The sequence below is a fragment of the Zootoca vivipara genome, chromosome 2 (assembly GCF_965207765.1).
Source record: "Zootoca vivipara chromosome 2, rZooViv2.hap1.1, whole genome shotgun sequence".
NCBI classification, from domain to species: domain Eukaryota; kingdom Metazoa; phylum Chordata; class Lepidosauria; order Squamata; family Lacertidae; genus Zootoca; species Zootoca vivipara.
In genome coordinates, this window is record NC_142584.1 from 31,943,298 (window position 1) to 31,969,328 (window position 26,031).

Below are 26,031 nucleotides of genomic sequence, written 5' to 3' on the forward strand. Positions count from 1 at the left end.
GTGATGTAAATATATCCCACAATGCATGGTATATAAATTAAGGCACATGGTAGAGTTTATGTGCCCAATTTGTATTGTATGCCTTATTTAACAAGAACAGAAACTGCATTTTTGGATGCCATCAGAGTTTTCTCAATGTGAGCTGAGCAGAGGTGTGCAAAGTTTTGTCTTTCTTAGATAATCAGAAAGGTGGATAATCAGGCTGTAAATGTGGTAAAATCAGAGGTGGCTAAGCTGTGGCCTTCCAGATGTTAGACTACAACTCTCACTGTCTATAAACATTGGCCATGCTGTCTGGGGCTGATGGGAGGTGGAGTCCAACAACATCAGGAGGAACACAGCTTAGCCATCTCTGATATTACCACATTTGATTATCCATCCCCCATGGAGTTCAGGGTAGGTTGGTGCTGACCTTTAAAGCCCTAAATGGCCTCGGTCCAGTATACCTGAAGGAGCGTCTCCACCTCCATCGCTCTGCCCGGACATTGAGGTCCAGTGCCGAGGGCCTTCTGGCGGTTCCCTTGCTGCGAGAAGCCAAGTTACAGGGAACCAGGCAGAGGGCCTTCTCGGTAGTGGCACCCGCCCTGTGGAACGCCCTCCCACCAGATGTCAAAAAGAAAAATAACTACCAGACTTTTAGAGGACATCTGAAGGCAGCCCTGTTTAGGGAGGCTTTTAATGTTTAATCAACTATTTTATTTTATTTTTCAGTTGGAAGCCACCCAGAGTGGCTGGGGAAGAAATAATAATAATAATAATAATAATAATAATAATAATAATAATAATAATAATAATAATTGGAGATGAAAGCCCCCCACCCCCAAACAAGGAGTGGCAAAAGTTTTGTATGCAGCTTCACCTGGAATGGAAATGCAGTGGTACCTTGGTTCTCAAACTTAATCCATTGAGGATTCCGTTCCAAAACCAAAGCGTTCCAAAACCAAGGCACGCTTTCCCATAGAAAGTAATGCAAAATGGATTAATCCGTTCCAGACTTTTAAAAACAACCCTTAAAACAGCAAGTTAACATGAATTTTGCTATCTAACAAGACCATTGATCCATAAAATGAAAGCAATAAACAGTGTACTGCAGTCACACAATCAATCAAGCAGTAGGCTGAACTGGGTTCCACACAGTCACAAAAATAAAAAAAGAGCCGCAGTGCCGCAAAATAAATAGCAAAAACAGACAGACCTCAGCGTAACACTCAAATCGGAAGCGTCTCAAGACGGAGTACATTCAGCTTCTGAAAAAAGTTTGCAAACCAGAACACTTACTCCTGGGTTTGCGGTGTTTCGGTTCCAAGTTGTTTGAGTACCAAGGCGTTTGAGAACCAAGGTACCACTGTAAATTTGTGTGCATGTGAGAGAAGTTCCATACTTTTGTGTAACATTTCCGTGTCAGTTTTGTTTGTGATGCCATAAGCATGTCTGAGGAGTTCCATAATTGTGGTGTCCTTACTGCTATGTGACATCTGTTTTGCTATCAAGCTGCCCACATCAGCAAAGGGGTGTGACAAAATACAGATTCAGGTCTTAAACCAGGCATCCCCAAACTTCGGCCCTCCAGATATTTTGGACTACAATTCCCATCTTCCCTGACCACTGGTTCTGTTAGCTAGGGATCGTGGGAGTTGTAGGCCAAAACATCTGGAGGGCCGCAGTTTGGGGATGCCTGTCTTAGACCATTGGAGAATAGAGAATAAGAAATCCAGAGAATAAGAAATTGGCCACCCCTTCTGCAGGTGATTTGTGGATTAAAAAAAATTACTTGCACATTCATTGCACATAGAATATGACATCTTTCCTCTTAATAGATGATGTGCTTACATATATAGGAAGAATGGCACCTTCTCGGTCTAAAGCAGAGCGCAAAACATCCAGAGAACAGAAAGCTGAGCATGGCAGCCAGGAAATAACAGCACATGTTTCCCGAAAAAAGAAAAAGCATGTTGAAGAATCAAAGAGCCAGGACAGAAGGCTGAAGAAAAGAAGGAGCAATGAGAGAACTAATTCTGAAGATTCATCCTCTGATGAGGATGGGGTTCCTGTTGTCTCAGTGCAGGGCCCAGCAAAGGGCAAGGGAGAGGTGAGAAGGCTGAAGGAAGGAAGGAAGAGTAGCTGCAAGAAAGAAGGAAAAGAAAAGAAATGTTCCAAGGTAAGAGAATGTCATTCTGATAGAAGATATGGGGAGCAGTTAATGTGCAAGGGAGAGAAGAATGGAAGAAGGGTGGTGAGGCATGATGATCAGATTTCAGGACAATGGCCCAATGCCAACGCGAAAAGCTGTGAATCAAAGGACACTGAAGACAATGAGAAACACAACTTGAAAAGGAAACGTAAGAAGCAACCAAGCAAGAGAAAGAATATTGCTGATACTGAGTCCCTCACACTAGAAAATGAAGAAGGTTCCCCTTGGAAGAAGCAAGAGTCATACCAGAGAAGTCATACTGAAAGCAAGGAACAATATAAGAGGAAGCCTCGCTATAAGGCTAGTGGTAAGACTACCAGAGAAAAAAATGAAGGGCACAAGAAGACACATACTAGGAAGTCAGCTAGAATACTTTCCAAAGCAAATCCTGAGGATTCAGAAGGTTCATCATCATCATCTTCAGACTCCCAAGATAAATACAGTTTGAACCAAAGAAGGGGAGTTAAAGAGACTGGAAAGGACAAATTCAAAGCCAGAGAGTGTAGACAGAACTCTTTGGAAGGTGATAATGAAGAGCTCTGTTCTAAGAAATTGTTACCCGCTATCGGGGAAGATCAACCTGCAGGCAAAACTAGTGACTGCCGAGAACGTCAGGAAAAAAACAGTGAAAGTGAAGGAAATTCAGAGATTATAGTAACAAGACAAGAGGCTGAGAATGAAGAGAGTCACTCTGAGATAGATGAGAAAATAAAAGGGAGTGATAAAAGATATGTGGCAAGAACAGTTACAGCAAGTGATAATGATGAGCAAAGTGGTGACTCAGACAATTGTAGTAGTAGCCCTACAGAGGAAGAGAGCAATGATGCGGAGCATGAAAATCTTTCAGAAAAGGGGAGTGGCAAAGAAGCCTCTGACTATGAGCAGAGTATACTTGGAAGTGAAGAGGAGGAAAGTGAGACGAGCAGCTTTGCAAAAAGAAAAAGTAGAAACAAGAATAGATCAAAGCTCCTCAAGTTTGGCTCAAACAAAATTCCTCAAGAGAACCACCAGACGGAAGAGAACCTGAGTGTCAGTGGCAAAACAATCACGTCATCGCTACAACTAATAAAGCACAAAAGTGAGTATCGTGGTAAGACTGACCCATCCAAACAAGGCATGCATTTAGAAGAGCAAACAAGCCGAGATGCATGTTCAAGAGTAGATGCAGTGGCCTTGCTCGAAAAGAGATATAGCCACCTGACTTCACAATCCCAAATTCTGCTAAGCCTAAAAAGCAGGCATAAGGATGCTAAAGCCAAACTACTGACAAGTGGCGGCAAACTTTGTCCTAAGGCAGCAGAAATTGGCTCTGATTTGAAGAAGGCTAGAAGCATTCATCCGAAGAAGAGTACCAAAAGAAATGACAAATTGGTTTCTAGAGCCAAGGAGATTAAAGAATCAAGTCTCTCTACTGCTTCAAGCTCAAATGTTAACACTAGGAAGCTTTCTGTTGAGAAGAAAAAGAAAATTGGAAAAGTAACTGGAAATGTCAAAGTGGCTTCAAATCAGGCCCTGGAGACAAGAGAGGAAGAGGAGCTAGTGGAGGAACAAACTGTTGAAGATGCTGCCGGAAAAGGCATAATCTCTTCTAAGCAAACGAGATCCAAATCTCTACAAACCCTTTCAGCGTTTAAGAAAGTAACCCATTGGCTTAGCCATAAGCCTCCCAAGAAAGCAAGCTTGAAAGATCGCTTCTTACGCGTGGCACGTGCAGTTGGCCTCTCTGAATGGCTCTTCAAGAAGTTTGGCAAGAAGAAGAGGAGCAACAAATCATTTGGATTCAGGAGAAGAATGGCCATCCGGATTGTTGGCAGTGTTGGGCTGGCCAAGAGATGTGGCAGGACCTTCCATGACTCAACGGGGGAGCAAATGAAGAAACACTTGTGTAAAAAAGGGTCTTCCTGTTCCTTGTTAGAATGTGATCAAACCGGAGATGAAGATACATGCGTGAACAAAGAACTGGAGGAAGGGGCAAGGTCTTCAAGGAATTTCCCCTGTAATGAAGGCAACTTAAAACCTCTGCGGATGAATCCCAGTGGACAGCCCGAGGAAGAGAAAAGCAGTATCACGGATGCCAAGTTTGCCGTTGTGTTCCCCAGGGTTCATCAGTTGGTGAAGTCCAAAAATGCTTCTCTTGAAATTGACTGTAGTGGACCACAGCTGCAGTCATGTGATCAAGCAATCAGGAAAACAGTAATATCTGTCCAGCCAGAAGCTAAATTGCAACATGAATATTCTAAGCCAAATGGCCAAAGGAATAGTCAAGTGCTTCTTTGCAGGCCTCAAGCTGATGTATCTATACCAGGTATGTAAAATCAAGCTAATCCTAAAGTAAAGGTAAAGGAACCCCTGACCATTAGGTCCAATCGTGACCGACTCTGGGGTTGCGGCGCTCATCTCGCGTTATTGGCCGAGCGGCGTACAGCTTCCAGGTCATGTGGCCAGCATGACAAAGCCGCTTCTGGCGAACCAGAGCAGCCCACGGAAACGCCGTTTACCTTCCCGCCGGAAGCAGTACCTATTTATCTACTTGCAGTTTGACGTGCTTTCGAACTGCTAGGTTGGCAGGAGCTGGGACCGAGCAAGCCCTAGGCTCAGTGGTTTAACCCACAGTGCCACCCACGTCCCAATCCTAAAGTAGAAGAGTGAAAAAGAGCCATTAAGTTGCTCATGCCAAATAATAAAGACTCTTTAAGAAAAAGATAAAGGCAGGTCTTTAATTATGGTCCATTTCCCCCAAATATAGTCCTCCATGTACCTTCCTCTCAGCTTTCCTGCAGTACCTTTTTCCAGTCAATGGCCTTGTCTATTCTATAACTTCAGTTTGTAATCCAGGAAATGGGCCATTAGCTCTCTCTTACTCAGCCTTACCCTATATATCCCCCCACTTCATTTCTCTCATTTCATAAAACCATACAATTTAAAAAGGGGGAGAAATCCTTTGGGCATTTGTAATAATGATTTTGAATGTTCTTCTGATTTTTTTCTTTTAACTCTAGCTGTGGTAAGAGCTGTTACCACTACATCAGGAGGCAAGCATTGCTCTTTGCCATGCTGCCATTTTGAAATCCCATCCAGTATGCTTTTACTGTTGAGCTGCAATTCTTGAGGGGGAATGGTGGGTCAAAACAGTGCTTTTGGTTTTCATTAGTATACATTAGTGAAGTTTTTAATATTTGAAGTTTTATCCTGTTTTTAGTGTTCTGTTGGGAGCCGCCCAGAGTGGCTGGGGAAACCCAGCCAGATGGGCGGGGCATAAATAATAAAGTTATTAAACTTATTATTATTACTGTGATGTTCCTCTAGTGATGTGCCCTTGATCCAAGAGGAAAGCAACATCTGGTTCCTTGGATAAGAGTGAAGCATTCATTTGCAAACGTCAGACTTGGATACCTTCAAATACAACTAGAAATGGTTGATGCAACATGTAACCTGCTCTCTCTTTTTTCTAAGTTGAAGGAAGAGTGTTACAAGACTCTGTACCTTCCAGCTTGGGAGAAGATGACAAGGCAGGCCTCACCCAGAGGAGCATGCCAGAAACCATGGATCAAGTCCACTGGACTCAGCATCAGGCTTTTACATGCGACCCTACCGCTTGGCTGAATTCTGAAATGCTGCTCCCACGGCTCACCGTTGAGAACTTGAGCAAGTGGACTTTCTATAAAGAGCAGGATCTGGCCAAGTCTCCTAGGTCAAAAAAAGCATTGCAGGGAAGGTGGGAGGCAGAAGATGTCACTGAAGATGTCCTTGAGATGGACATGATGCAAAAGCAGGTTGGTGTATTCTGTGCTAGAGACCATCGTGTGGGGATGTGGTTGAACTGATGTTATGTATCTCTTTGAAATGCCATTGTCATATACCTTCCAGATGTATAAAGATGATGATTGCTGCATGGAATTTGAAAAAGTGGAGGACCTTTCCAGGTTGGAGTAAGTATGGTGCAAGGCGTTTTCTGATAGAAGTATACGAGGAAACCCAGTATCATCAGGGTCGAATGCAGGATTCAAAGTGTAGTTATGTATTGATTTACTTCCAACATCAGTCGTAAACATTTCTTCAAATTAGCTGCCAAATTTTGTTTTTTTGGGGTAGAAAAATAGGTATGTTATCAAATCAAAACCCTCAAATAATATTTCTCTTCCCTCCCTGTGGGATGCAAAGGGTTAAGTGCAGTCAAGTCACAACAATCCCTAGATAGTCCACTTGGAGGACTGAGGAGGAGGATATGACTAAGCGTAGTTTCCTCTTCCTTCACATGCAAATGAGTTGAGGAAGTGGCAGATAAATCCTGAAGGAAACAGCCATTTTCCCTCTCTTGGACCAGACCTCTTGGACTACACACATCTTAGTGAGTCTCTCCCTCAAGGCCTCCAGCCTAGAGAGAGAGATGAGATGGAGTCTCACTTCTTATAAGTGAACTTCACAATGTATATATTACCTTTTAACTAAGCAAGTCTACCTCTTGAGTGTGCTGTACCTCGAGATGCTTGTAAGTAAACATCTTTTATACTTTTAAGAGCATTGTGTTGTGTCTTTTCTTTTAAGAGGGAAAAAGGGGAAATACCAGGAAAATACACTTTATTTTAGTGGCTTAAATCAAGCCTGCGCAAACGTTCTTCTGCTGTGTATTTTGCAAAAGGGGAATGTTTTACTCTGCTAAAGTTTTGTGCTTGCTAGCGCAAGCGGGGATAGGATATATTAAACAATATCTCCTCATCCACATTCCTGAACATTCCCACATAGGGTTATTGCGGCCCAGAGTTGCGTATTTTGTGTATTTTTGAAGGATTGATTTGGATTGTGATTTTGAACTCTGTAGGATTTTTCCAGTTAAGATTTCCTGGTTGAGCACATGGTCTCTTTGTTCTGCAGTGTGCTTGGGGGATTAACTACCCCTCCCCTCCCTCAGAGTTTACAGCACTGAGAAAGCTCAGAGGTAGTGAAGATATTTTTGAGATTTTGAATTTGATTTTTGAAAGATTTTTGAATTTTGGAAATTTTTGAAGTTTTAAGATGGCAAGCTCCAGTTTTGATAGTGAGGCAAGACCAAGTTTTATGCTGCTGGATGACAATAATTTTGTGCAGTGGAAGCAGCGCGTTTTAGTTTATCTTGCTGCTAGGCGTGTTCTGCAGGCCATTAAGGAAGAAAAGCCTACAGGAACCGATGCAGAAGCTTTAGCTAAGATAGAAGCTTGGAGTATTAAAAATGATGAAGCCAAGCACATAATTTTGAGCAGTTTGAGGAATGAGCATCTATCAATGATAAATTTTGAAGATGATGCATCTAAGATCCTAGAGGACATTGAACGCATTTATGCACAATCTACAGAGAGTTCCTATAGATACTTGCTGGATAAGTTACTCAAGTTGAAGATGAATTCTAGAGAAGAGTTTACAGAGCATTTTAAGAATTTTTCTGAGATTGTTCAAAGAATTGCCCTTACTCCCAGAGCCTTTGATGATGTGACTAAAGTAACGTTTATGCTTGCATCATTGGGACCTACGTTTGCTCCATTTAAAAGTATAATGGATCACACAAAGGATTTAACTTTTAATGAGCTTATCAACCATTTAAGAGAGGAATGCAGAGATAGCCTTGATTCTCAAGAAAGGAATCCAAGGAGGAAGGATAGCAGCTATGCATCCAAGCATTTTGGAAAGTCCAGACAGACATCTAGAGAAATAATTTGTTTTAAATGCAATGGGAAAAACCACATAGCAAGGAACTGCAAGAGTCAAAATGGGGATAAAGTTGAATCCCACCCCTCAAAACCACAAGGTGTTAAGAAGGGGAGTCATGAGCAAACCATGTTGATGCAGGAGAGGAGTTTAGCTGTCCAGGATTGTGAAAATAAGCGCAATAAGTGGATTCTTGACAGTGGAGCGAGTTCTCATTTCTGTTATGAAAAGGAGTATTTTAATGAGATTAATGGGGATGAAACCTCTGAAATTGAGATTGCTGATGGCAACATTGTAAAGGCAATTGGTTCAGGAACTGTGAATTTGAAATTCAACGTAGATCATGAAACAATTAATACTAAGATAACTGAAGTTAAGTTTGCACCAAAGCTTAATTGCAACTTACTCAGCGTGTCCAGTTTGGACAGGAAAGGTTTTAAAATTACATTTGAAAAAGGACAATGTATTGTGACTAAGCATGATGAAGTTTATGTTCAAGGCACACTAAAGGATGGTGTATATGAGCTTAATGTTTCAGAGAACCAGCAGAACCAGTCTGCAAAGGTGGCGCAACCAAGTCAAAAGGACGAAGGAAGTCTGGAACTCTGGCACAAGAGACTTGGACACAGAGACACCAACGTTATTCTGGAACTACAGAAAGGTGATCTTGTGAGAGGTCTGCAGGTAAAGCAAAGCAACACAAATACACCAACATCAAAATGTATAACTTGTGTTAGTGAGAAAGCAACTAAACCTTCTTTCCCACGTTGTGCAGAGAAGAGAAGCACTAAAGTATTGGACATTGTCCATACAGATCTATGTGGACCAATGAATGTGTCTTCTCTAGGAGGTAATAAATATATTTTGATATTTTTGGACGATTTCTCGAGATTCTGCGTAGCCTACTTTATCAAGGAGAAGAGTGAGACAGTGGAATTGTTCAGGGACTATCTTAACATGGTCAAGAACAAGTTCCAGCGAGCCCCTTCCATTTTAATGTCCGATAATGGTGGGGAATTTTGTTCACATGAGATGCAGGCCGTCATGGCTAGAGAAGGCATATCACACGTGACCACAGTTGCCTACACACCCCAACAAAACTCAATTGCAGAGAGGAAATTTAGATCCATTTTGGAAATGACAAGGTGCATGCTAAAGGAAGCTAACTTGTCACACAGGCTGTGGGGTGAAGCGGCTCGTTGCTCAGTCTATCTTCAGAACAGACTGCCCACAAAAGGCGCAGAGCGCACACCATTTGAACTTTGGCATGGAAAAGCCCCAAATTTGTCACATATACGTGTATTTGGAAGTTTGTGCTACTATCATGTGCCCAAGGAGCACAGACACAAACTTGATTCCAGAGCGAAGGCAGGGATCCTAGTTGGGTACGCTTCTGGAGGAAAAGGATATAGAGTCTTGGATCCGCAAACTGGCAAGACAAGTTCGCAGCATGTAATTTACTTCGATGAGCAAGGCAAAGTTGATACAAAGGACACTGCCATTGATTGTTCCAAGGAGCCACAGGATGAGGAATTTGTGATTTTTCCTTTTGAACCAATACAAAGTACTAATCCAACTTCTAGTGTCGTAGCACCCCCTATAGGTGACACCCGAGAAGACGTGGAGGTCCAGGCCCCTGGCAGCACCAGAGACGAAGATGATGACGAGCAGCTGTATGGGGATATGCCACTGCTGGAGGAGGATGAGGAAGCTGATGCGGTCGAAAGACCAGAGGTCAGACGCTCATCCAGAACCAACAGAGGTGTTCCACCATTACGGCTGTCCTACCTTACAAGGTCGGCGTCTCCACAGGAACCTTCCAAATGGGAAGAGATAGAGAGGATGCCACCAGATGAAGCCAGTCTCTGGAGGAAAGCTGCTCAGGAGGAGATAGATGCACTTCATCGGAACAGGACCTGGACACTCACAGAACTACCTCCTGGTAAGGAAGCAATTGGAAGTAAATGGGTGTTCAAGGTTAAAAAGGGTTCAGAAGGGGAGGTGCAACGCTACAAAGCTAGGCTTGTGGCACAAGGTTTTTCCCAGAAGTATGGAGAGGATTACGATCAAGTGTTTGCACCGACAGTTCGATACAGCAGTGTCAGACTACTTTTAAGTATTGCAGCATCTAAGCAAATGTCAGTTTACCATATTGACATTGCGACAGCCTTTCTTCACGGCGAAATTTCTGAGCAGATTTATATGAAGCAGCCCAAAGGTTTCATTAAACCAAATGAGGCACATCTAGTGTGCAAGCTGCAGAAAGGACTTTATGGTTTGAAGCAAGCAGCGAGGGCTTGGAACCAGAAACTCCATGAAATGCTGGTGCAGCTTGGGTACAAGCAAGGGACTGCTGATAAGTGCTTGTACACCAAACAAAGGAATGGACAGTTTTCGTACATTTTAGCCTTTGTTGACGACCTTTTAATTTCTACGTCAAATGAGAAAGACTATAAAGACATAGTCAAACACCTCAACAGGGAAGTAGAGGTCAAGGAACTTGGAAAAGTGAAATACTACTTGGGAATTCAAGTTGAGAGAGAAGAGGATGGATCGTTCTTACTCAGCCAAAGGCAAAAGATAACTGAACTGATTGAAAGCATGCAGATGCAGGACGCACACCCAGTTGCGACACCGATGGCCACAGACTTCTTGAAGAATCAACAAGGTTCGAAGTTGCTGCCAAACAACACGCAATACAGGTCAGCGATTGGCAAACTTTTGTATTTGGTTACCACATGCAGACCTGACCTGGCAAGTGCAGTGGGGATCCTAAGTAGGAAAGTAAGTTGTCCCACTGAGCATGATTGGGCTGGAGTTAAGAGGGTTGTTCGTTATCTAAAGGGAACCATGGACTGTAAATTAAAACTGCCAGCTGTCAGAGACCCTAAACTGCTTGGGTACACTGATGCGGATTGGGCTGGGGACAATAAGGATTATAAATCCACAAGTGGCTATGTTTTTATGTATGGGGACGGAGCTATTGCATGGGGCAGCTATAAACAGAAATGTGTAGCTTTATCGTCCACAGAATCTGAGTACATTGCGGCTTCGGAAGCTTGCAGAGAGATCCCCTGGCTGGATCAGCTCCTGAAGGACTTTGGCGTGCCAAGAACGGGACCTGTCAGCTTGATGGAGGACAATCAGAGCAGTATGAAGCTGACACAAAGTGAAAAGTTCCTTGCACGCACCAAACACATTGGGGTCAGGTACCACTACATACGCCAGGTGATCGAGGATGGACTTGTTGAAATGTGTTACTGCAACACTGACCAGATGACTGCAGATGTCCTAACAAAGCCCCTGCCAAGAGAGAAGTTCCAGGATCTTCGTGGCAAGCTGGGACTCTTGGGTGGTTGATTAAAGTTATTTATGTATGTTTTTGTGTATGTTGTGAATTGCCTGAGAAGGGGTTTGTGGGATGCAAAGGGTTAAGTGCAGTCAAGTCACAACAATCCCTAGATAGTCCACTTGGAGGACTGAGGAGGAGGATATGACTAAGCGTAGTTTCCTCTTCCTTCACATGCAAATGAGTTGAGGAAGTGGCAGATAAATCCTGAAGGAAACAGCCATTTTCCCTCTCTTGGACCAGACCTCTTGGACTACACACATCTTAGTGAGTCTCTCCCTCAAGGCCTCCAGCCTAGAGAGAGAGATGAGATGGAGTCTCACTTCTTATAAGTGAACTTCACAATGTATATATTACCTTTTAACTAAGCAAGTCTACCTCTTGAGTGTGCTGTACCTCGAGATGCTTGTAAGTAAACATCTTTTATACTTTTAAGAGCATTGTGTTGTGTCTTTTCTTTTAAGAGGGAAAAAGGGGAAATACCAGGAAAATACACTTTATTTTAGTGGCTTAAATCAAGCCTGCGCAAACGTTCTTCTGCTGTGTATTTTGCAAAAGGGGAATGTTTTACTCTGCTAAAGTTTTGTGCTTGCTAGCGCAAGCGGGGATAGGATATATTAAACAATATCTCCTCATCCACATTCCTGAACATTCCCACACTCCCCAGGGAAGTCAGCGAAAGCTCCATGCTGCTGTGCCTGAAAAAGAGATTCCATCGCAACTTTATTTATGTATGGATATTACTTTCTTAATCTCTGTAGTTGATTGTCATAAGGAGTAAGTGCATGTGTGTAAGAATGTTGAGGATGGGAGACACCGATTTCTCACATGGGGACGAATCCGCAATGGAACCCTCTGTGACTCAGTAACGGTGCCATTTTCTTAGTGTAGAACAGGGGTTGGGAACATTTTTCAGCCAGAGAGCCACGTCTTTATCTCTCCCTCTGCTGGTGGGCCAACCTAGGCAGGTGGGCAGAGCTGGGTACTGTACTTGTCTCTCACCTGACATCGTAGTAAGACCAGGGAATGCTTCCTGTTTAAGCCCTAATGGTTGCAAAGCAAACCATGGGGCTTTCAAACAGCCCTTCATAATTGCAGTGAGAGCTGACAGGCAGGTGGGAGTGAGCCTCGCTTGATAAAGGAAGAACTATGAGCTGTTTGATGTCGGGTGTGCGGCAGGTGGATGAAAATGGCCTCATGAGCCAGTTGGGGAGGCCTGGAGGGCCATGTTAGGCCTGCAGGCTGGAGATTCTCCACCCCTGTTCTTTACAAGAGTTAAGGGAGGGGACTTGTGTTTGAAACTCCTACCCTTGCTCTTGAGCAGGGGTGTCAAACTCAAATTCATCGGGGGCCGCATCAGCAGTTTGGTCACCCTCAAAGGGCCGGTTGTGTCTGTAGGACTATGTGTCCACTCTTTATTATCATAAATTATTGTCACTGCATTTAATTATTCTTTTTTATGTAATAATGTAAGCTCATTCCCACCCCCACGCGGATCACATTCCTGCGTCATGGCGCGCGTGTGGGAGGGGATGTAAACGAGGGAATTTTGAACAAAAGGTGGGGATCGACGGCTTGCGGGGGAGGGGCTCAACTAAACCTTCGGCAGGAAGGAGAAAGCCACTGCTGGGATTAAAAACCTGCAGATGGCTTCCCTCTCCCGCCCTGCGCACACCCAAACCCCGCTAGGCAGGATGCCACACGCTGCAGTGCAACCCACCCTATGCTTTGGAGAGGGGCAGGAACATGCAGTGCAGCGCCAACTCCCTGCTTTGCTTTTGCATCCTCCCTCCTCAGCGCCAGAGTCCCTTCCCCTCGCGCTGAGGGAGGGCAGCGGATTTCCCGAGGAGGAAGGCGGCGGCAGCCCCAGCGGACGTGCATATTCGCCTCAGAGCTGCTCTTCCCCCCACCCGCGCTGTTGTCGTCTTCGCCGCCGCCTCTCCCTACCGGGACTGCAGGCAGAGGAGGCTTGAAAACCTCCCCCCCCAAAAAAATTCCCCTCCCACCTACTCAAACCGCGAGGCGACTCCATCTGGAGCCCTACATCACGAGGGGCTGAGAGGAGGCGGCGGCAGAGCGGGAAGAGCAGGAACCCGTGCCGTCGTCGCCGCCTCCCTCCCGGCCGCCCCCCGGGGAGCAGCTCCGCCGGAACTGAGAAGCCAAAGGGCGGCTCGGGGTTGGGGGGCAGAGCAAAAGCCAGGCACCCTCCCGAGTGTCTATGAGGAGAAAACGGGGGAAGAGGGAAGAGAAACCCAGCTCCATCAAGAGAGCGGCTGTTGCGCTTCACCTACTTCCCCCTCAGGCTCACTCTGCGTCCCTTTCGCCCGCTCGCTCGCCCACCTCCCGGATGCAGCCGAGGAGAGGAAGGGAAGCGGCGGGCGGCGGCTCCCCAGTGCCGCCTCACTCGCTCTCGGAGACAACAGCAAAGCCCGCCAAAAAAAAATCCAGCGCTGCTCCGTCCCGGCACCAACTTTGCCAGCGGCGCCTGTAGGGCTTTCCTACCTCCTCGGCGGGCTTCCTCCTCCTCCTCCTGCATCTCACTTCCCCGTCTGGCCACTGTGCCACCGCCTCCCTCAGCCTCATTTGAAATTGAAATTCCCTGGCCAAGGCCGTCAGCGCGGCTCCAGCGACCCGGCCTCCGCCTGCAGCCCCGCCCCTGGTTTTGACCCTCGGCCAATCGCAGGCTCCAGAACTACTGTCAGCGGCTGCTGGCGGCGGCTACGCGGGCCACATGATGAGGTCTGGAGGGCCGGATTAGGCCCCCGGGCCTTGTGTTTGACACCCGTGCTCTTGAGGATAAGTAAATGCTGTGCTTCTTCCTAGACCTACATCGGGCATATCTTGATCTGCATCAATCCTTTCAAGCCACTCAGCCTTTTTTCAGAAGATGTGGTGGTTCAGTACCAGAATGGCCTGCTCTCCAGAAATGCACCGTATGTCTGCATTGTGTTTTCTCCTTGCCTTATTCTGATAATCTTATTCATGCTGCATACAAAATCCTGGCTTTCATTTGCAATCTTGGGCTCACTTGGCCGAAGTGATTGTGCCTCTCTTTGGAATTTAGGAATATGGCACAATTCTTCCACTCATTTCAGTGACAATGTCACTATTGGATTTTATATATGCACACACAACGTTCATCATCTCACTCAGATCGACAGTGTAATTTGCTTATGTATTTGTTTTAGATTTCTGGGACTTGGGCAGCAAATTACTGATTTTTGTCATAGGTCACACACAATAAGAGTGTTCTAGAAACAAAGAACTTTACAAAGTGCTGCTAACCCATTGTGGGTTTAAATTCCCACCCAAACCTTTGATCATGTTTAGCAATGCTCATGCTAGGGTTTTTATCATAGAATACTGGTATTATTTTGAAATAAAGCTGATGTCTTTCTTTTCTTTTTTTAAAGAGTTTTCTGAACTCCATAATGGGAAGCCTGAGTGATCAATTTAACACACACCTTACAAAAAGTTGGACTAGGAAAAGTTATCCTTGCCAAGCTGACTTTAAATGCCAGCATGTTGTTGGTTTTTTAAAAAAGATATTCCATAGCCACTCCACAAATATTCTAATTTGTAAATACTTTGCCAAAGCAGAAATTACTGAAATAAGGTGTTTGGGTGCTGACCTTTGCACCTGAGCAGCTTCTCTAGCCAGCTGTGGCTTTATCTCTTATGCCCTAATGACCCTATGAAGGGTAGTCCCTCCTTTCCTTAATTCAATCAGGGGAAAGAAAGGGGAAAGAAAGGGGAACTGATTGTTTTCACAACACTGTGTGCTTGCCTTGGGGGGGTTGCAGTACACATAGAAAATAAAACAAAAGACAAAAGATTCCCAACACCCAATATATTTATGGTAATAGGTTACTGTAAACTAGGTTGACTTTGAGATAGTAATGGTCAGCCTCATTTTCAATGAGTATACGGTTGTTTGTGTTGGTAAAATCATAAACTAGAAGGTGACCAGAGATCTACAGCAAAAAGCAGCCTCTATTCAGTAGCTCTGTGTGGTAGACAGGCATTAAGGTTGTAGTGGCTTGAACTGAAATAATTTCCATTAACAGTAAAAAGAGTCTTTAAGAACTTCTTTAATTTTTAGATGTAACTCTTTTATTTATCCCTTCACAACAACATTGCTATAAGGTAGAGAGGTTTTAAAATTGCAATGGCCAGACTCATATTAAATCAACAGGGTCTGGCTTATATATTTCCCATTGGGGAGATTTTTTGTAAAAATAATGAAACAGTTCTTCACAATAACCCTCTAGGGTAGGCAACCTTTAAGCAATCTCTGGTTTCAAACAATAATCCTAGGGCAAAAATAGAAAAAATCATGGTTTCTGATTGCTTATGGAAAGGAATATGTAAGTGTGCTGCTGATTTAATCTGAGGCTGGCTATTACAGTCTGAAAGGCCTGCCATGCAGGGTTGGTGTGAAGGGTTGCAGCTAAGAACTAGAAAAATCTACATGTTCAAATGCCAATATAATGGTTTGATCTGAGACTTGCTTGAACCTTAGAACAACAACAAAAGCTGTGTGAGACTCATTTTGCTATGAATACAAATCTATTCTGATCACTCCAGTTTTAAATACCTTCTTATCTCACATGTCTGTGTTATGCTAAAGTGCTCAGGTTTGGGGTTTCCTGCCAACCAAAGTACTTAATTACGGTAGCTTGTGGAGGACTAAGTATAATGTGGGAAAGTTTTTTAACCCTCCTGGCATGCATTCCACTAAATCTAATATCGCTAGGATACTCAAGCGGGTCAATTCCCTCCCAACCTCTCTCCCAATTTCATTCTTTAACTAAAACTTTCCATGGCTCAAGCACTCTCAACCCTAGACTTAATGGCTAGAGTCACAGTGTCTGCACAATTTGGTTCTGTTAGGTCATGGGTGGGCAAGCTGTGGTATAATTTTTTGCAGTTCTTGGATACAACAATCCAGAGAAAGTTAAGCACAATTAAGTTCTACAGAAATATTGCATTTATTGGAATAAGCTGCTCTGGTTTCTTTCTTTTTTTCGAAGGAGTGTGAGGTATGAAATGTTAATAAACATGGTCCAGTTTCAGGAGCTGCAACCCAATGTGGTCCCTTCTGCCTCAGGAATTTCCTTTCCTCCCTTACCTTACTGCCCTGCCAACGCTGCTGCCTAAATGTTTCAATGTGTTTGTACAAAACGTAGCTGTTGATATAGGTGTTGTGTCGATCTCTGTACAAATAAGCTTGAACTAATTTTGATGCAACTGGAATTTAGGTGGCTAAGTAATAACATGGGTCTTCTTCTTTCTCTCCCCCCCCCCCAATTTCTTTTGGTCCCCTTCCAGACATATATTTGGCATCACAGAAATGGCATATGCCTTCTCTCAGAGCTCGGAGAAAGAGCAGTGCATTGTCCTCAGGTAAGAGGTAGATAGCTTGGGACGCGGGTGGCGCTGTGGGTTAAACCACAGAGCCTAGGGCTTGCTGATCAGAAGGTCAGCGGTTCGAATCCCCATGACGGGGTGAGCTCCCGTTGTTTGGTCCCTGCTCCTGCCAACCTAGCAGTTCGAAAACGTCAAAGTGCAAGTAGATAAATAGGTACCGCTCCAAGCGGGAAGGTAAACGGCGTTTCCGTGTGCTGCTCTGGTTCGCCAGAAGTGGCTTAGTCATGCTGGCCACATGACCCAGAAGCTGTATGCCGGCTCCCTTGGCCAGTAAAGCGAGATGAGCGCCACAACCCCAGAGTCGTCCGCGACTGGACCTAATGGTCAGGGGTCCCTTTACCTAAGAGGTAGATAAAGGCACCTTTCCTAAGATGGTATGAGATTTATTCTCCGTCTCCCTATTGCTTCTTCCACAAAGATGCAAAAGAGGCTCAAGTGTTATTAGGGGCACTATTTGGGCCATGTTTGTTGGGTGCTTTCCTGGAAGTAAGCAATTCCATTCAGTGGAACTTACTTCTGAGTAGAAATATGTAGCATTGTGTTGTTGAGATTTCTCTTCAGGATTCTGCTGCTTCTGCAGCTAATCTGCAGCCATGTAATACAGAGGGCAAATAGACAAGCCACCTGCGTGGCCTTGTGAGTCCACCTAGCACGGGGGTCAGCAAACTTTTTCAGCAGGGGGCCAGTCTACTGTCCCTCAGACCTTGTTGGGGGCCGAACTACGGTAATTTTTTTGGGGGGGGGAGGGGGGAAATGAACGAATTCCTATGTCCCACCAATAACCCAGAGATTTAAAAAGCACACATTCTACACATGTAAAAGCACGCTGATTCCCGGACCGTCCGCAAGCTGGATTGAGAAGGTGATTGGGCTGAATCCAGGCCCCAGGCCTTAGTTTGCCTACCCACAGGGCCGTCTCAAGCTGGTCGGGCCACCGAGACTACCCCTAGAGCTGGGCCTGCCTACCCATGATCTAGCACAGGCACCCCAAAACTTTGGCCCTCCAGATCTTTTGGACTACAATTCCCATCATCCCTGACCACTGGTCCTGTTAGCTAAAGATCATGGGAGTTGTAGGCCAAAACATCTGGAGGGTCGCAGTTTGGGGGGTGCCTGATCTAGCACATTCTTTTATTGGGACAGGAGGGAAGGATTTAGTGCTTTGGATATGACTTGCCAGCATTGGGTGTGTTCAGGAGCATCATACCAATCTTTCAAATATGCATCTCATGTTAGGACAGTATGTGGGAATCTTGGTGCATGGAGAAAAAAATCTGCCACAGTTGGTTTTCTGCATGGCTTTTTTTATGGACGAACTGCTTGCCCCTTATGACCAAACCTATTGATTTGGGTGGCCATTAACACCACCGAGGTTTCTCTTGAGCTTCCAACAGTCTTTTCAGACCTGGCACCCACCTTTAGCCAGAACATGTGTTTGGGGGACCCCCTATTAATTTTTTTCACCATATATTTGTGTAATGCTATTGCCATTGATGTGATCCACCTTCTGTCAGGCACCAAACCAGGAGTGGGTAATAACCCTCAAGTCAAAGCCCATGGGAAATCAAAACGTTTTGCTGAAAATACTTAACATTTGAAACCCCAGTTACTTTGAAACATGGTAATATATTGGTGGTTATATTGCCATGAAAGTTGTTGTTTTTACCTTTTTGGCTGAGAAATGATCTTCTTCTTTGTTGCTATTTATAATAAGCAACGGACGATGAGATCTCAATTGCATTTTTTTCCCCAAAAAAGAAAAGGGGGAAAAAAACCAGTTCAACTGGTGATAAACTGCACAGGTGGAGAATGTGATCCAGCAACCTAAATAACAATGCTGGTCTTTGCATTACATCTCCCTTCTTTTTAATGTTTTCTAGTGGACACAGTGGCTCGGGAAAGAGCGAAACTGCCAAAGCGATCATCCTCTATTTGTCCAGGCTATACCAAAGGCAAGAAAGCCATGGGATAAAGCAAGTATGTGTACTATTATTTAACATTTATTTAGCGACAGTAAGATGTTCAGAAGTTAGATTGTCATTGAGCACAATTAGTGCATGTTGCAACCTGAATACTAAATGCTTGGTCTGAAAACAAACCTTAGTGAAATCTGTGGATCATGCTTCCATACAAATACATACAAAAATGTAATGAATTAATTAGAATTTTATATCCGCTTACCCTGGGAATAACCACCATTGAACTCAATGGGACCCGTAGGATTGTACTAAAAGTAATGTTATGTTATTGACTGATTAAGAAAATAATAATGAGGCAGCTTTAATATTAATATTGTCCTTGTCCTCAAAGCTTTCTGATGTGTTACCCATCCTGGAAAGTTTTGGAAATGCAAAGACCATCTTAAATGACAACTCTAGCCGCTTTGGAAAGTTCTTGCATGTCCACCTGAGACAGTAAGTAAAAAAACAAGAAATTAATATTCCTGTTTGAAACAGAAAAAGCATAGATGGGAGGGGGCATGGGATGGAAAATCAACAGTAAGATAATAACTTTATTAGGGATAACATATTTTTAAAAACTTACTGAATGTGTAAAGCTAGTGGATGTGTTAATGGAGGATATAGCCTTATGATTCCTGTTGGCTCATGTTCACATGCTTGGGATAGATTCCAAGGGTTTCCAGTCAGCTTCTCTTTGCTGTTTGAGGATGATTGTATGCTCTTAAGAACCGTCTTGAGCACAGCCTGCCTCTGTTGCAGGAGATGCTGTTCTCAGAATTGTTTCCAGTGAGAGACTGGTTCTCTTGGGCTCCACCCAAAGCAAGGGAAAGGAGACAGATTCCCTTCCAGCAGCAGGAGGCTGATATGGCTTACCTCAGGAATGGCAAAACTCTTGGCCCTCCAGATGATGTTAGACTCCGGTTCCCATCATCCCTGGCCTTTGGATGTTCTGGCTGGGGTAGATGGGAATCCAATGACAACAGGAGGGCCAGATGTTCACCATTTCTGACTTAATGTAAATCCGTGAAGAAATAGTGTGCAAATCAGCTCTGGTCTACAAGCTGGTGCCTCTTGGGAGATGACAGTACTTCTTAATTTATTATATAAAAGAGACTGGTGCAGTAACACCAGATTCATCTTTAGTTTTTCTCACATGAAATCTACCGTGTGCCTTCATTTGTATGTCATGCATTCATTGACCGGGTCTCACTGTGCATTTCAAACAATTAGAGGGATTTGAGAGTCAGCTGGTTTGGTTGATATAGAATAGGGAGCTCTAAACTCCCACAGCTTTGAAATTCCAAACTAGTATCCAGGCGCCAGTTGTTGGTGTGCCTCAGCTTTTATTTGAATCAAAAGACCACTGTCAGATACTTTTCCATGGGATTTCAGTGTTTTCCACAAATCACCGTTTGGGGAGCAGGAGCCTGTGTTTTAAGAATGCTGCTAAACGTCTAAATGCCTTATTTCTTCAATGGTGGGTGTTCAAAAAATTGCCTTGCATTACTGAGCAAGACCTCCCATTCCATAAAGTCTATAGTCAGGGTAGAAAATAAAATGACTCGTCTTACAGGAGTCTCTTCCTCATAGCGGATTTACGGTGGGTACATCCATCTCTCAGTACCTTTTGGAGAAGTCCAGAGTTGTTTTTCAGGTAAGGACAAAAGTGTTCTTGCATGTCAGGTGGCCAATAAATTCCCTGTGTGCATGAGACACACAATTCTATATTAAGTAATCCCACTTCCATGTGTGACCTGCAAACCCACATAGGGAAGAGTTTTTTGGGGTAAAAGGAAATGGGATGGGGGACAGGATTTGTTGAGACCTGAGTTTGTGCTAGTTGTTTGTAGATGCTTTTGATATTTCTCCTTTACCCTGGCCTTTGATGTAAAATTGAGATGTAAAATTTTAGGACCCGCCCTATTCTTGTGATTGCAATTGTTGTACACTGGTACCTCTACTTACGAATAACTCTACTTACGAATGTTTCTACTTACGAACGGAGCTCCATCCGGCATCTTGGATGCTGTTTAGATAGGATTTTTTCTACTTACGAATTTTTAAATAGGGTTGCTTCGACTTACAATTTTTTTCAACTTACAAATGTGCATTCGGAACGCATTAAATTAATAAGTAGAGGTACCACTGTATTTTAAATGGCTGTGATCCACTCTGGGATGGTGATGATTATGATACCAGATGTGGGAAGTCACATCCTCTTGAGCAAAAGCTGCAGCTCCATGTGGGAAGGTAACTAGACTACAGAATCACCTTGCAAATTCTGAAGCTTGAACATGGCAAACTAAGAGATTTTTTTTGGGGGGGGGGGTTCCTGTAAATGTGGGTTATCAGTGAAGTTAGACATCAGTCAGTAGTATCCTACAATCACTGTGTCCACCATCTGTACTGTTCATTTTAAAATCTCAGAAAACTGCTGGCAGTCAGCAACTTTTTTTCTCCCAAGTAGTATATTCCTGTTAAAGAGAACGGCGCTGATCCACACCATACACTGATGGCACATCCATGACTTCCCCTAAAGAATCCTGAGAAGTGTAGTTTGTTAAAGTGGCTGTAGTAGTAGTAGTAGTAGTAGTAGTAAAGGTAAAGGAACCCATGACCATTAGGTCCAGTCGTGACCGACTCTGGGGTTGCGCGCTCATCTCGCATTATTGGCCGAGGGAGCCGGTGTATAGCTTCCAGGTCATGTGGCCAGCATGACAAAGCTGCTTCTGGCAAAGCAGAGCAGCACATGGAAACGCCGTTTACCTTCCCGCTGTAGCGGTTCCTATTCATCTACTTGCATTTTGGCGTGCTTTCGAACTGCTAGGTTGGCAGGAGCTGGGACCAAGCAACGGGAGCTCACCCCGTCACAGGGATTCGAATAATAATAATAATAATAATACTTTATTATTTATACCCCACCCATCTGACTGGGTTTCCCCAGCCACTCTGGGTGGCTCTCAATAGAATATTAAAAACATGATAAAACATCAAACATTAACAAAATCTTCCCTAAACAGGGTTGCCTTCTCAAAGTCAGATAGTTGTTTATTTCCTTGACATCTGATAGGAGGGCGTTCCATAGGGTGAGCCTGGAGAGGTCAGGGCAGTAAGGCCCGCCCTATCGGTGGCCACAGGCCACAGGAGGAGTTTCGGTAGATGTACATCACTGGGCTCCTTACTGGTGGTTAATTTCTCCCAGACGCCAACACACGGGTTGGAGTCAGATATAGCCGGATAGGTTCCAATGCCTAAGCCAATACCGCTCAGCATCCGTAACCCACTTTTAAACTTACCATTTGTGTCTTGTGTCTTAATTTCACAGGGAGGGAGGGACATTGCCACACAAAGCCCTCTGCTTGGTTCCCTGTCTAGGGATTGGTCCTCCAGGAAGGGAAAGTTGCTTTTCCCAGGACTCTTCAGGGCTGAGCCACATGCTTTAAATGTGTGTTGGATGTGCTTTAAATGTATGGGGTGGGATTCATCTCGAGTCCTGGTAACTAGCACAATGGGGCTTCCACCCCCTCCCCTTGTGCACCCCTGATATTGACTCATTGTAGTCAGAAGAACCTCCAAAAAAGTGCAGGGGGGAGGTGAAGGAAGATTGTTCTGTCTGGCAAGCGAAAAAGCCTGAGATGACAGAACAATTGCAATTGTTGTTGTTGTTTAGTCGTTTAGTCATGTCCGACTCTTCGTGACCCCATGGACCATAGCACGCCAGGCACTCCTGTCTTGCACTCCTCCCATGGTGTGGATCTGCAAGGGCTACCTCTTTGTTTTTTAGGGCCAAGGTGAAAGGAGCTTTCATGTGTTTTATGAGCTGCTGTGTGGTCTTCCAGTAGGACAAAAAGAGGAACTTTACCTGCAAGAGGCAGAGACTTATTTTTATCTAAACCAGGCAAGTAAATAGATGGTTTTAGAAACTCAGCTGAACCACAGCAGTGCTTGCCTTGCTTTACAGAAATAGCTTGACTCTGATGCATTTTCCCCACTCCCCAATTCTGCAGGGCTAACCCTTTTATAAGGATTTTAAAGGTTTTATAGGGGGTGAAATTATTGAACTTGAAAAAGAAATCTTGCACTCTGAACTAAAATAACTAAGTGACCCATATAATCTCATGGGCAGGCTGACCCATTCATATCGATGCAATTTCATTTAACCTGCCTCTTTCCGAGGGCTTGCGGAAGTAATAGCGTGGTGTTGTTGTTGTTGTTAAAAATCTCCATACCCGCCCTTCATCCGAGGATCACAGGGCAGCTGAAACAAAATGCGTACAAAAGTAACAAACCAAAACAACTCCCCCAAGAAATTCGCTCTATACCCACATAATCCTGGCTGTGGAACGGCATCCAAAAGAAGACAGTTTTTAGCTCTTTCAGAATGCAGAAGCTTTAACAGACCAGAAGAGGAAGGATGTGGAATAGTTGTATACCCATTGTACAATATGCCACTTATACACCCAGTAAGTCAACACAGTCTGTGGGAGAACCAAAGAGCTCAGAAGCTCCAAAGTAACATGAAGCAGGGCTTTAGGGTGGCTGCTCCCGCTCTTGCACTTCCTGGAAACAACTGAAGACATTGTTGTTCCAACAACCCTTCCCAGGTGGATGAATAGGTCTCTGCCATTGGCGCCTTACCTGTGTGGAAGGCGTTTAAATGTGAGGTGCTCTCATTATGTGAGAACAAAATCTGCTGCTTGGGCTAAAGTTAAGTGGACTTGGAAACCCTTCAATGGGTCTAGTTCACATTGTGGAATATGTTGGCAACCCAGGTCTAACCTCACATGTACATTGAAAATAGCCCCTCATTCACAAAAATCCAGAGTCTATGGGCTTCCTACCAGGAAGCATAAGTATTCCCAATGCAAGTTCATTCCTAACTATGCAAACCTGTGTTGACTCTCCCAGGGCCGAGTGTGTGAGCTTCCAGGAAAGCGGGATGGTCAGGATTTTCTGATATTGATTAAGGCTCTCCAGACGATAGGTCTCTCCAGTGACCAGCTGAACTCCATCTGGGCAGTGCTCGCTGGCATACTGCAGTTGGGAAACATCTGCTTTACATCCTGTGAGGTATGTCACATCTTTGCAAATTCAAGGTGTCATTAGTAATACCACCTGAGCCAAGGGGAAATGGCCCTGGGACATTTTTTTTTTTCATTTAGGGTGCCTCTGAACAGTCAGTATTTTGTGTGTGGCAGCGGGGGGATTCTAGAGCTAACCCAGACCTTAGGTTTGCACAGTTTAAAGTGCATTGAAGGGCTCTAGTGCAACAAATCCACTTTTTTTAAAAAAAAAAAAAAGAAACATACTTTTTGCAGATAGGAAACTGACGAGGAAATGTACTGAAAAGTGTGGGATTAAATAATTGTTAACCACAGGAAGATACATAATGCCTGCAGATCAAGACAGATGCTTATTGTCATCTAACCACCCCACAGACAAACTGGAATGAATGCTCAAAAAAGACCAAATGTGTTGTAATCTCCAGTTAGGCATTTGCAAGAGAAGATGATGAGTGTGGTGTAGTGGTTAAGAGCAGTGGACTCGTAATCTGGTGAACCGGGTTCGATTCCCTGCTCCTCCACATGCAGCTGCTGGGTGACCTTGGGCTAGTCACACTTCTCTGAAGTCTCTCAGCCTCACTCACCTCAGAGTGTTTGTTGTGGGGGAGGAAGGGAAAGGAGAATGTTAGCTGCTTTGAGACTCCTTAGGGTAGTGATAAAGCGGGATATCACATCCAAACTCCTCCTCCTCTTCTAATCCAAAACTAAAGAAGATCTTAAGAGTTTTAGGAATACTGACACTGCACAGTGCTGTCTGTGTTCTTGGATGTCTTAAGGATTGAAATTTTGGTGTAAATAATGTCCTCATTTCATACCTTCCTCTCGCTTTGTATATATGGCCATCTAGAAAGAATCCTCTGAGTTTGCACTCATCCCCAGTGAAACGGAAATCCAGATTGTTGCCAGTTTGCTGCATATTTCAGCAGATCTTCTTCAAAGGGCCATCACCCACCGAGTCACTGTGAGCATCTCTTTTTCTTGTTGGCATGTCTTACGTCTTCTCACCATGCTTTTCACAGAGGAGGATTTTGTGGTTAAGTGACGTGGATTGTGTTGTGCTGCCTTGTTAAGAGTGGGAACAAGATACAAGTACCTATTTGCCTGCCTTCCCTGTTTTTTATCTGCAGTGGGATTAGAAAATAATGTCTACTGGTAGCTGGCTCCACTGTGCCATCTATTGTACATTCCTAGGACTGTCCTATCTTGCAAGCGCTGTTTTTTATATGTCAATGTAAATGTCTTTAGGAAAACAAAGAAACTCCTTGATTTTTCCTAGCTGGAGCAGAATCAAACAGTCAAATTGGAATTTTGGTTTGGTTCAGGTTTAAGCCTTTAGTCGCATTAAGCATGTTTAATTTGGTTCTAGCCAATAAAGCAAAATAACATGAAAAGCACTTGCTAGATTCGATGGTGCATTAGACTCAAGTAAATATGGTATTTTCAAAACAAGGTGAAAAGAAATGCATGCTTTTCATCTTGGTGCAGATTATATCAGTTTATGGGTACAAACATGAGTCCCTACAGATGAGAAGAATGAACAAAGATGCAGAGTCATATTAGAGCTTTTGTAATCCAAAGACTCCTGAGCAGAAACCTTTATTATACAAAGTGATTGAAATTGCCCCAAAGCTCTCCTACTTTGAGACATTAAAATGCCACGAGTCTCCATATCTAACATTTATCTCTCCCCAGGAAACATGTTATGACCGGATATTCACTCCATTGTCAGTAGAAAGTGCTATAGATGCCAGGTAACCTTCACTGTTTTTATCTGTCTGGTGCCTGTCTGCTAGCTTTTCATCCAAATAATATTTTCTGTGGTTTTTTCCCCTTTAAAAATAATATTGCTCTCTCTCCACTTCTTCAGGGATGCAGTCGCCAAAGTTTTGTATTCGCTGCTCTTTGAGTGGCTGCTGACGAAAATCAATGAGTGGCTGGCCCCCTTGGAAATGGACAGCACCATTGGCATTGTTGACATATATGGCTTTGAGGTCATTTCCTGTGTTTACGGTGTCTTTGAGGGCAGCTTTGTGTTTTTGCCCTGTGCTGCTGTGTATGCATGAATGCTGACGACAAGTCTTCTTGAAGTTGCTTGTGGGAAATATGTTGGCAAGTGCTTTTCCATGCAGTCTCCCTTGACATTTGCTATGTAGGATCAGTTAGCAGGTGGGCATTGGAATCGTCTGCAAAGCAGCCGCACGAAATTGGGAGCATTGGCAGTTTGCCTGTATTGAAGGTCTGGGACACAGTGGGCAGCACTTCCAGAGATCTGGTTATGATTGGTTGAATGAGCACTCATGAAGGCTTGTCTCTGGCCACTATGCGGCATACTCTCCCCACAAGTATTTAGGTCAGAGC

General features: G+C 44.1%; 1 protein-coding gene across 1 annotated transcript; it reads left to right on the forward strand.

The window, feature by feature from the left end:
- The first annotated feature begins 1,828 nt into the window (after positions 1–1,828).
- Positions 1,829–25,736, forward strand: LOC132591631 (uncharacterized). Its single transcript, XM_088661176.1, has 14 exons — positions 1,829–4,496; positions 5,645–5,964; positions 6,059–6,120; positions 11,887–11,950; positions 14,043–14,152; positions 16,551–16,625; positions 18,530–18,626; positions 18,960–19,063; positions 20,201–20,264; positions 22,395–22,508; positions 23,519–23,680; positions 24,521–24,634; positions 25,366–25,424; positions 25,541–25,736. Exons 1-14 carry the CDS (start codon positions 1,844–1,846, stop codon positions 25,734–25,736), a joined length of 4,194 nt encoding a protein of 1,397 aa, XP_088517302.1. The 5' UTR covers positions 1,829–1,843.
- Positions 25,737–26,031: the final 295 nt, after the last annotated feature.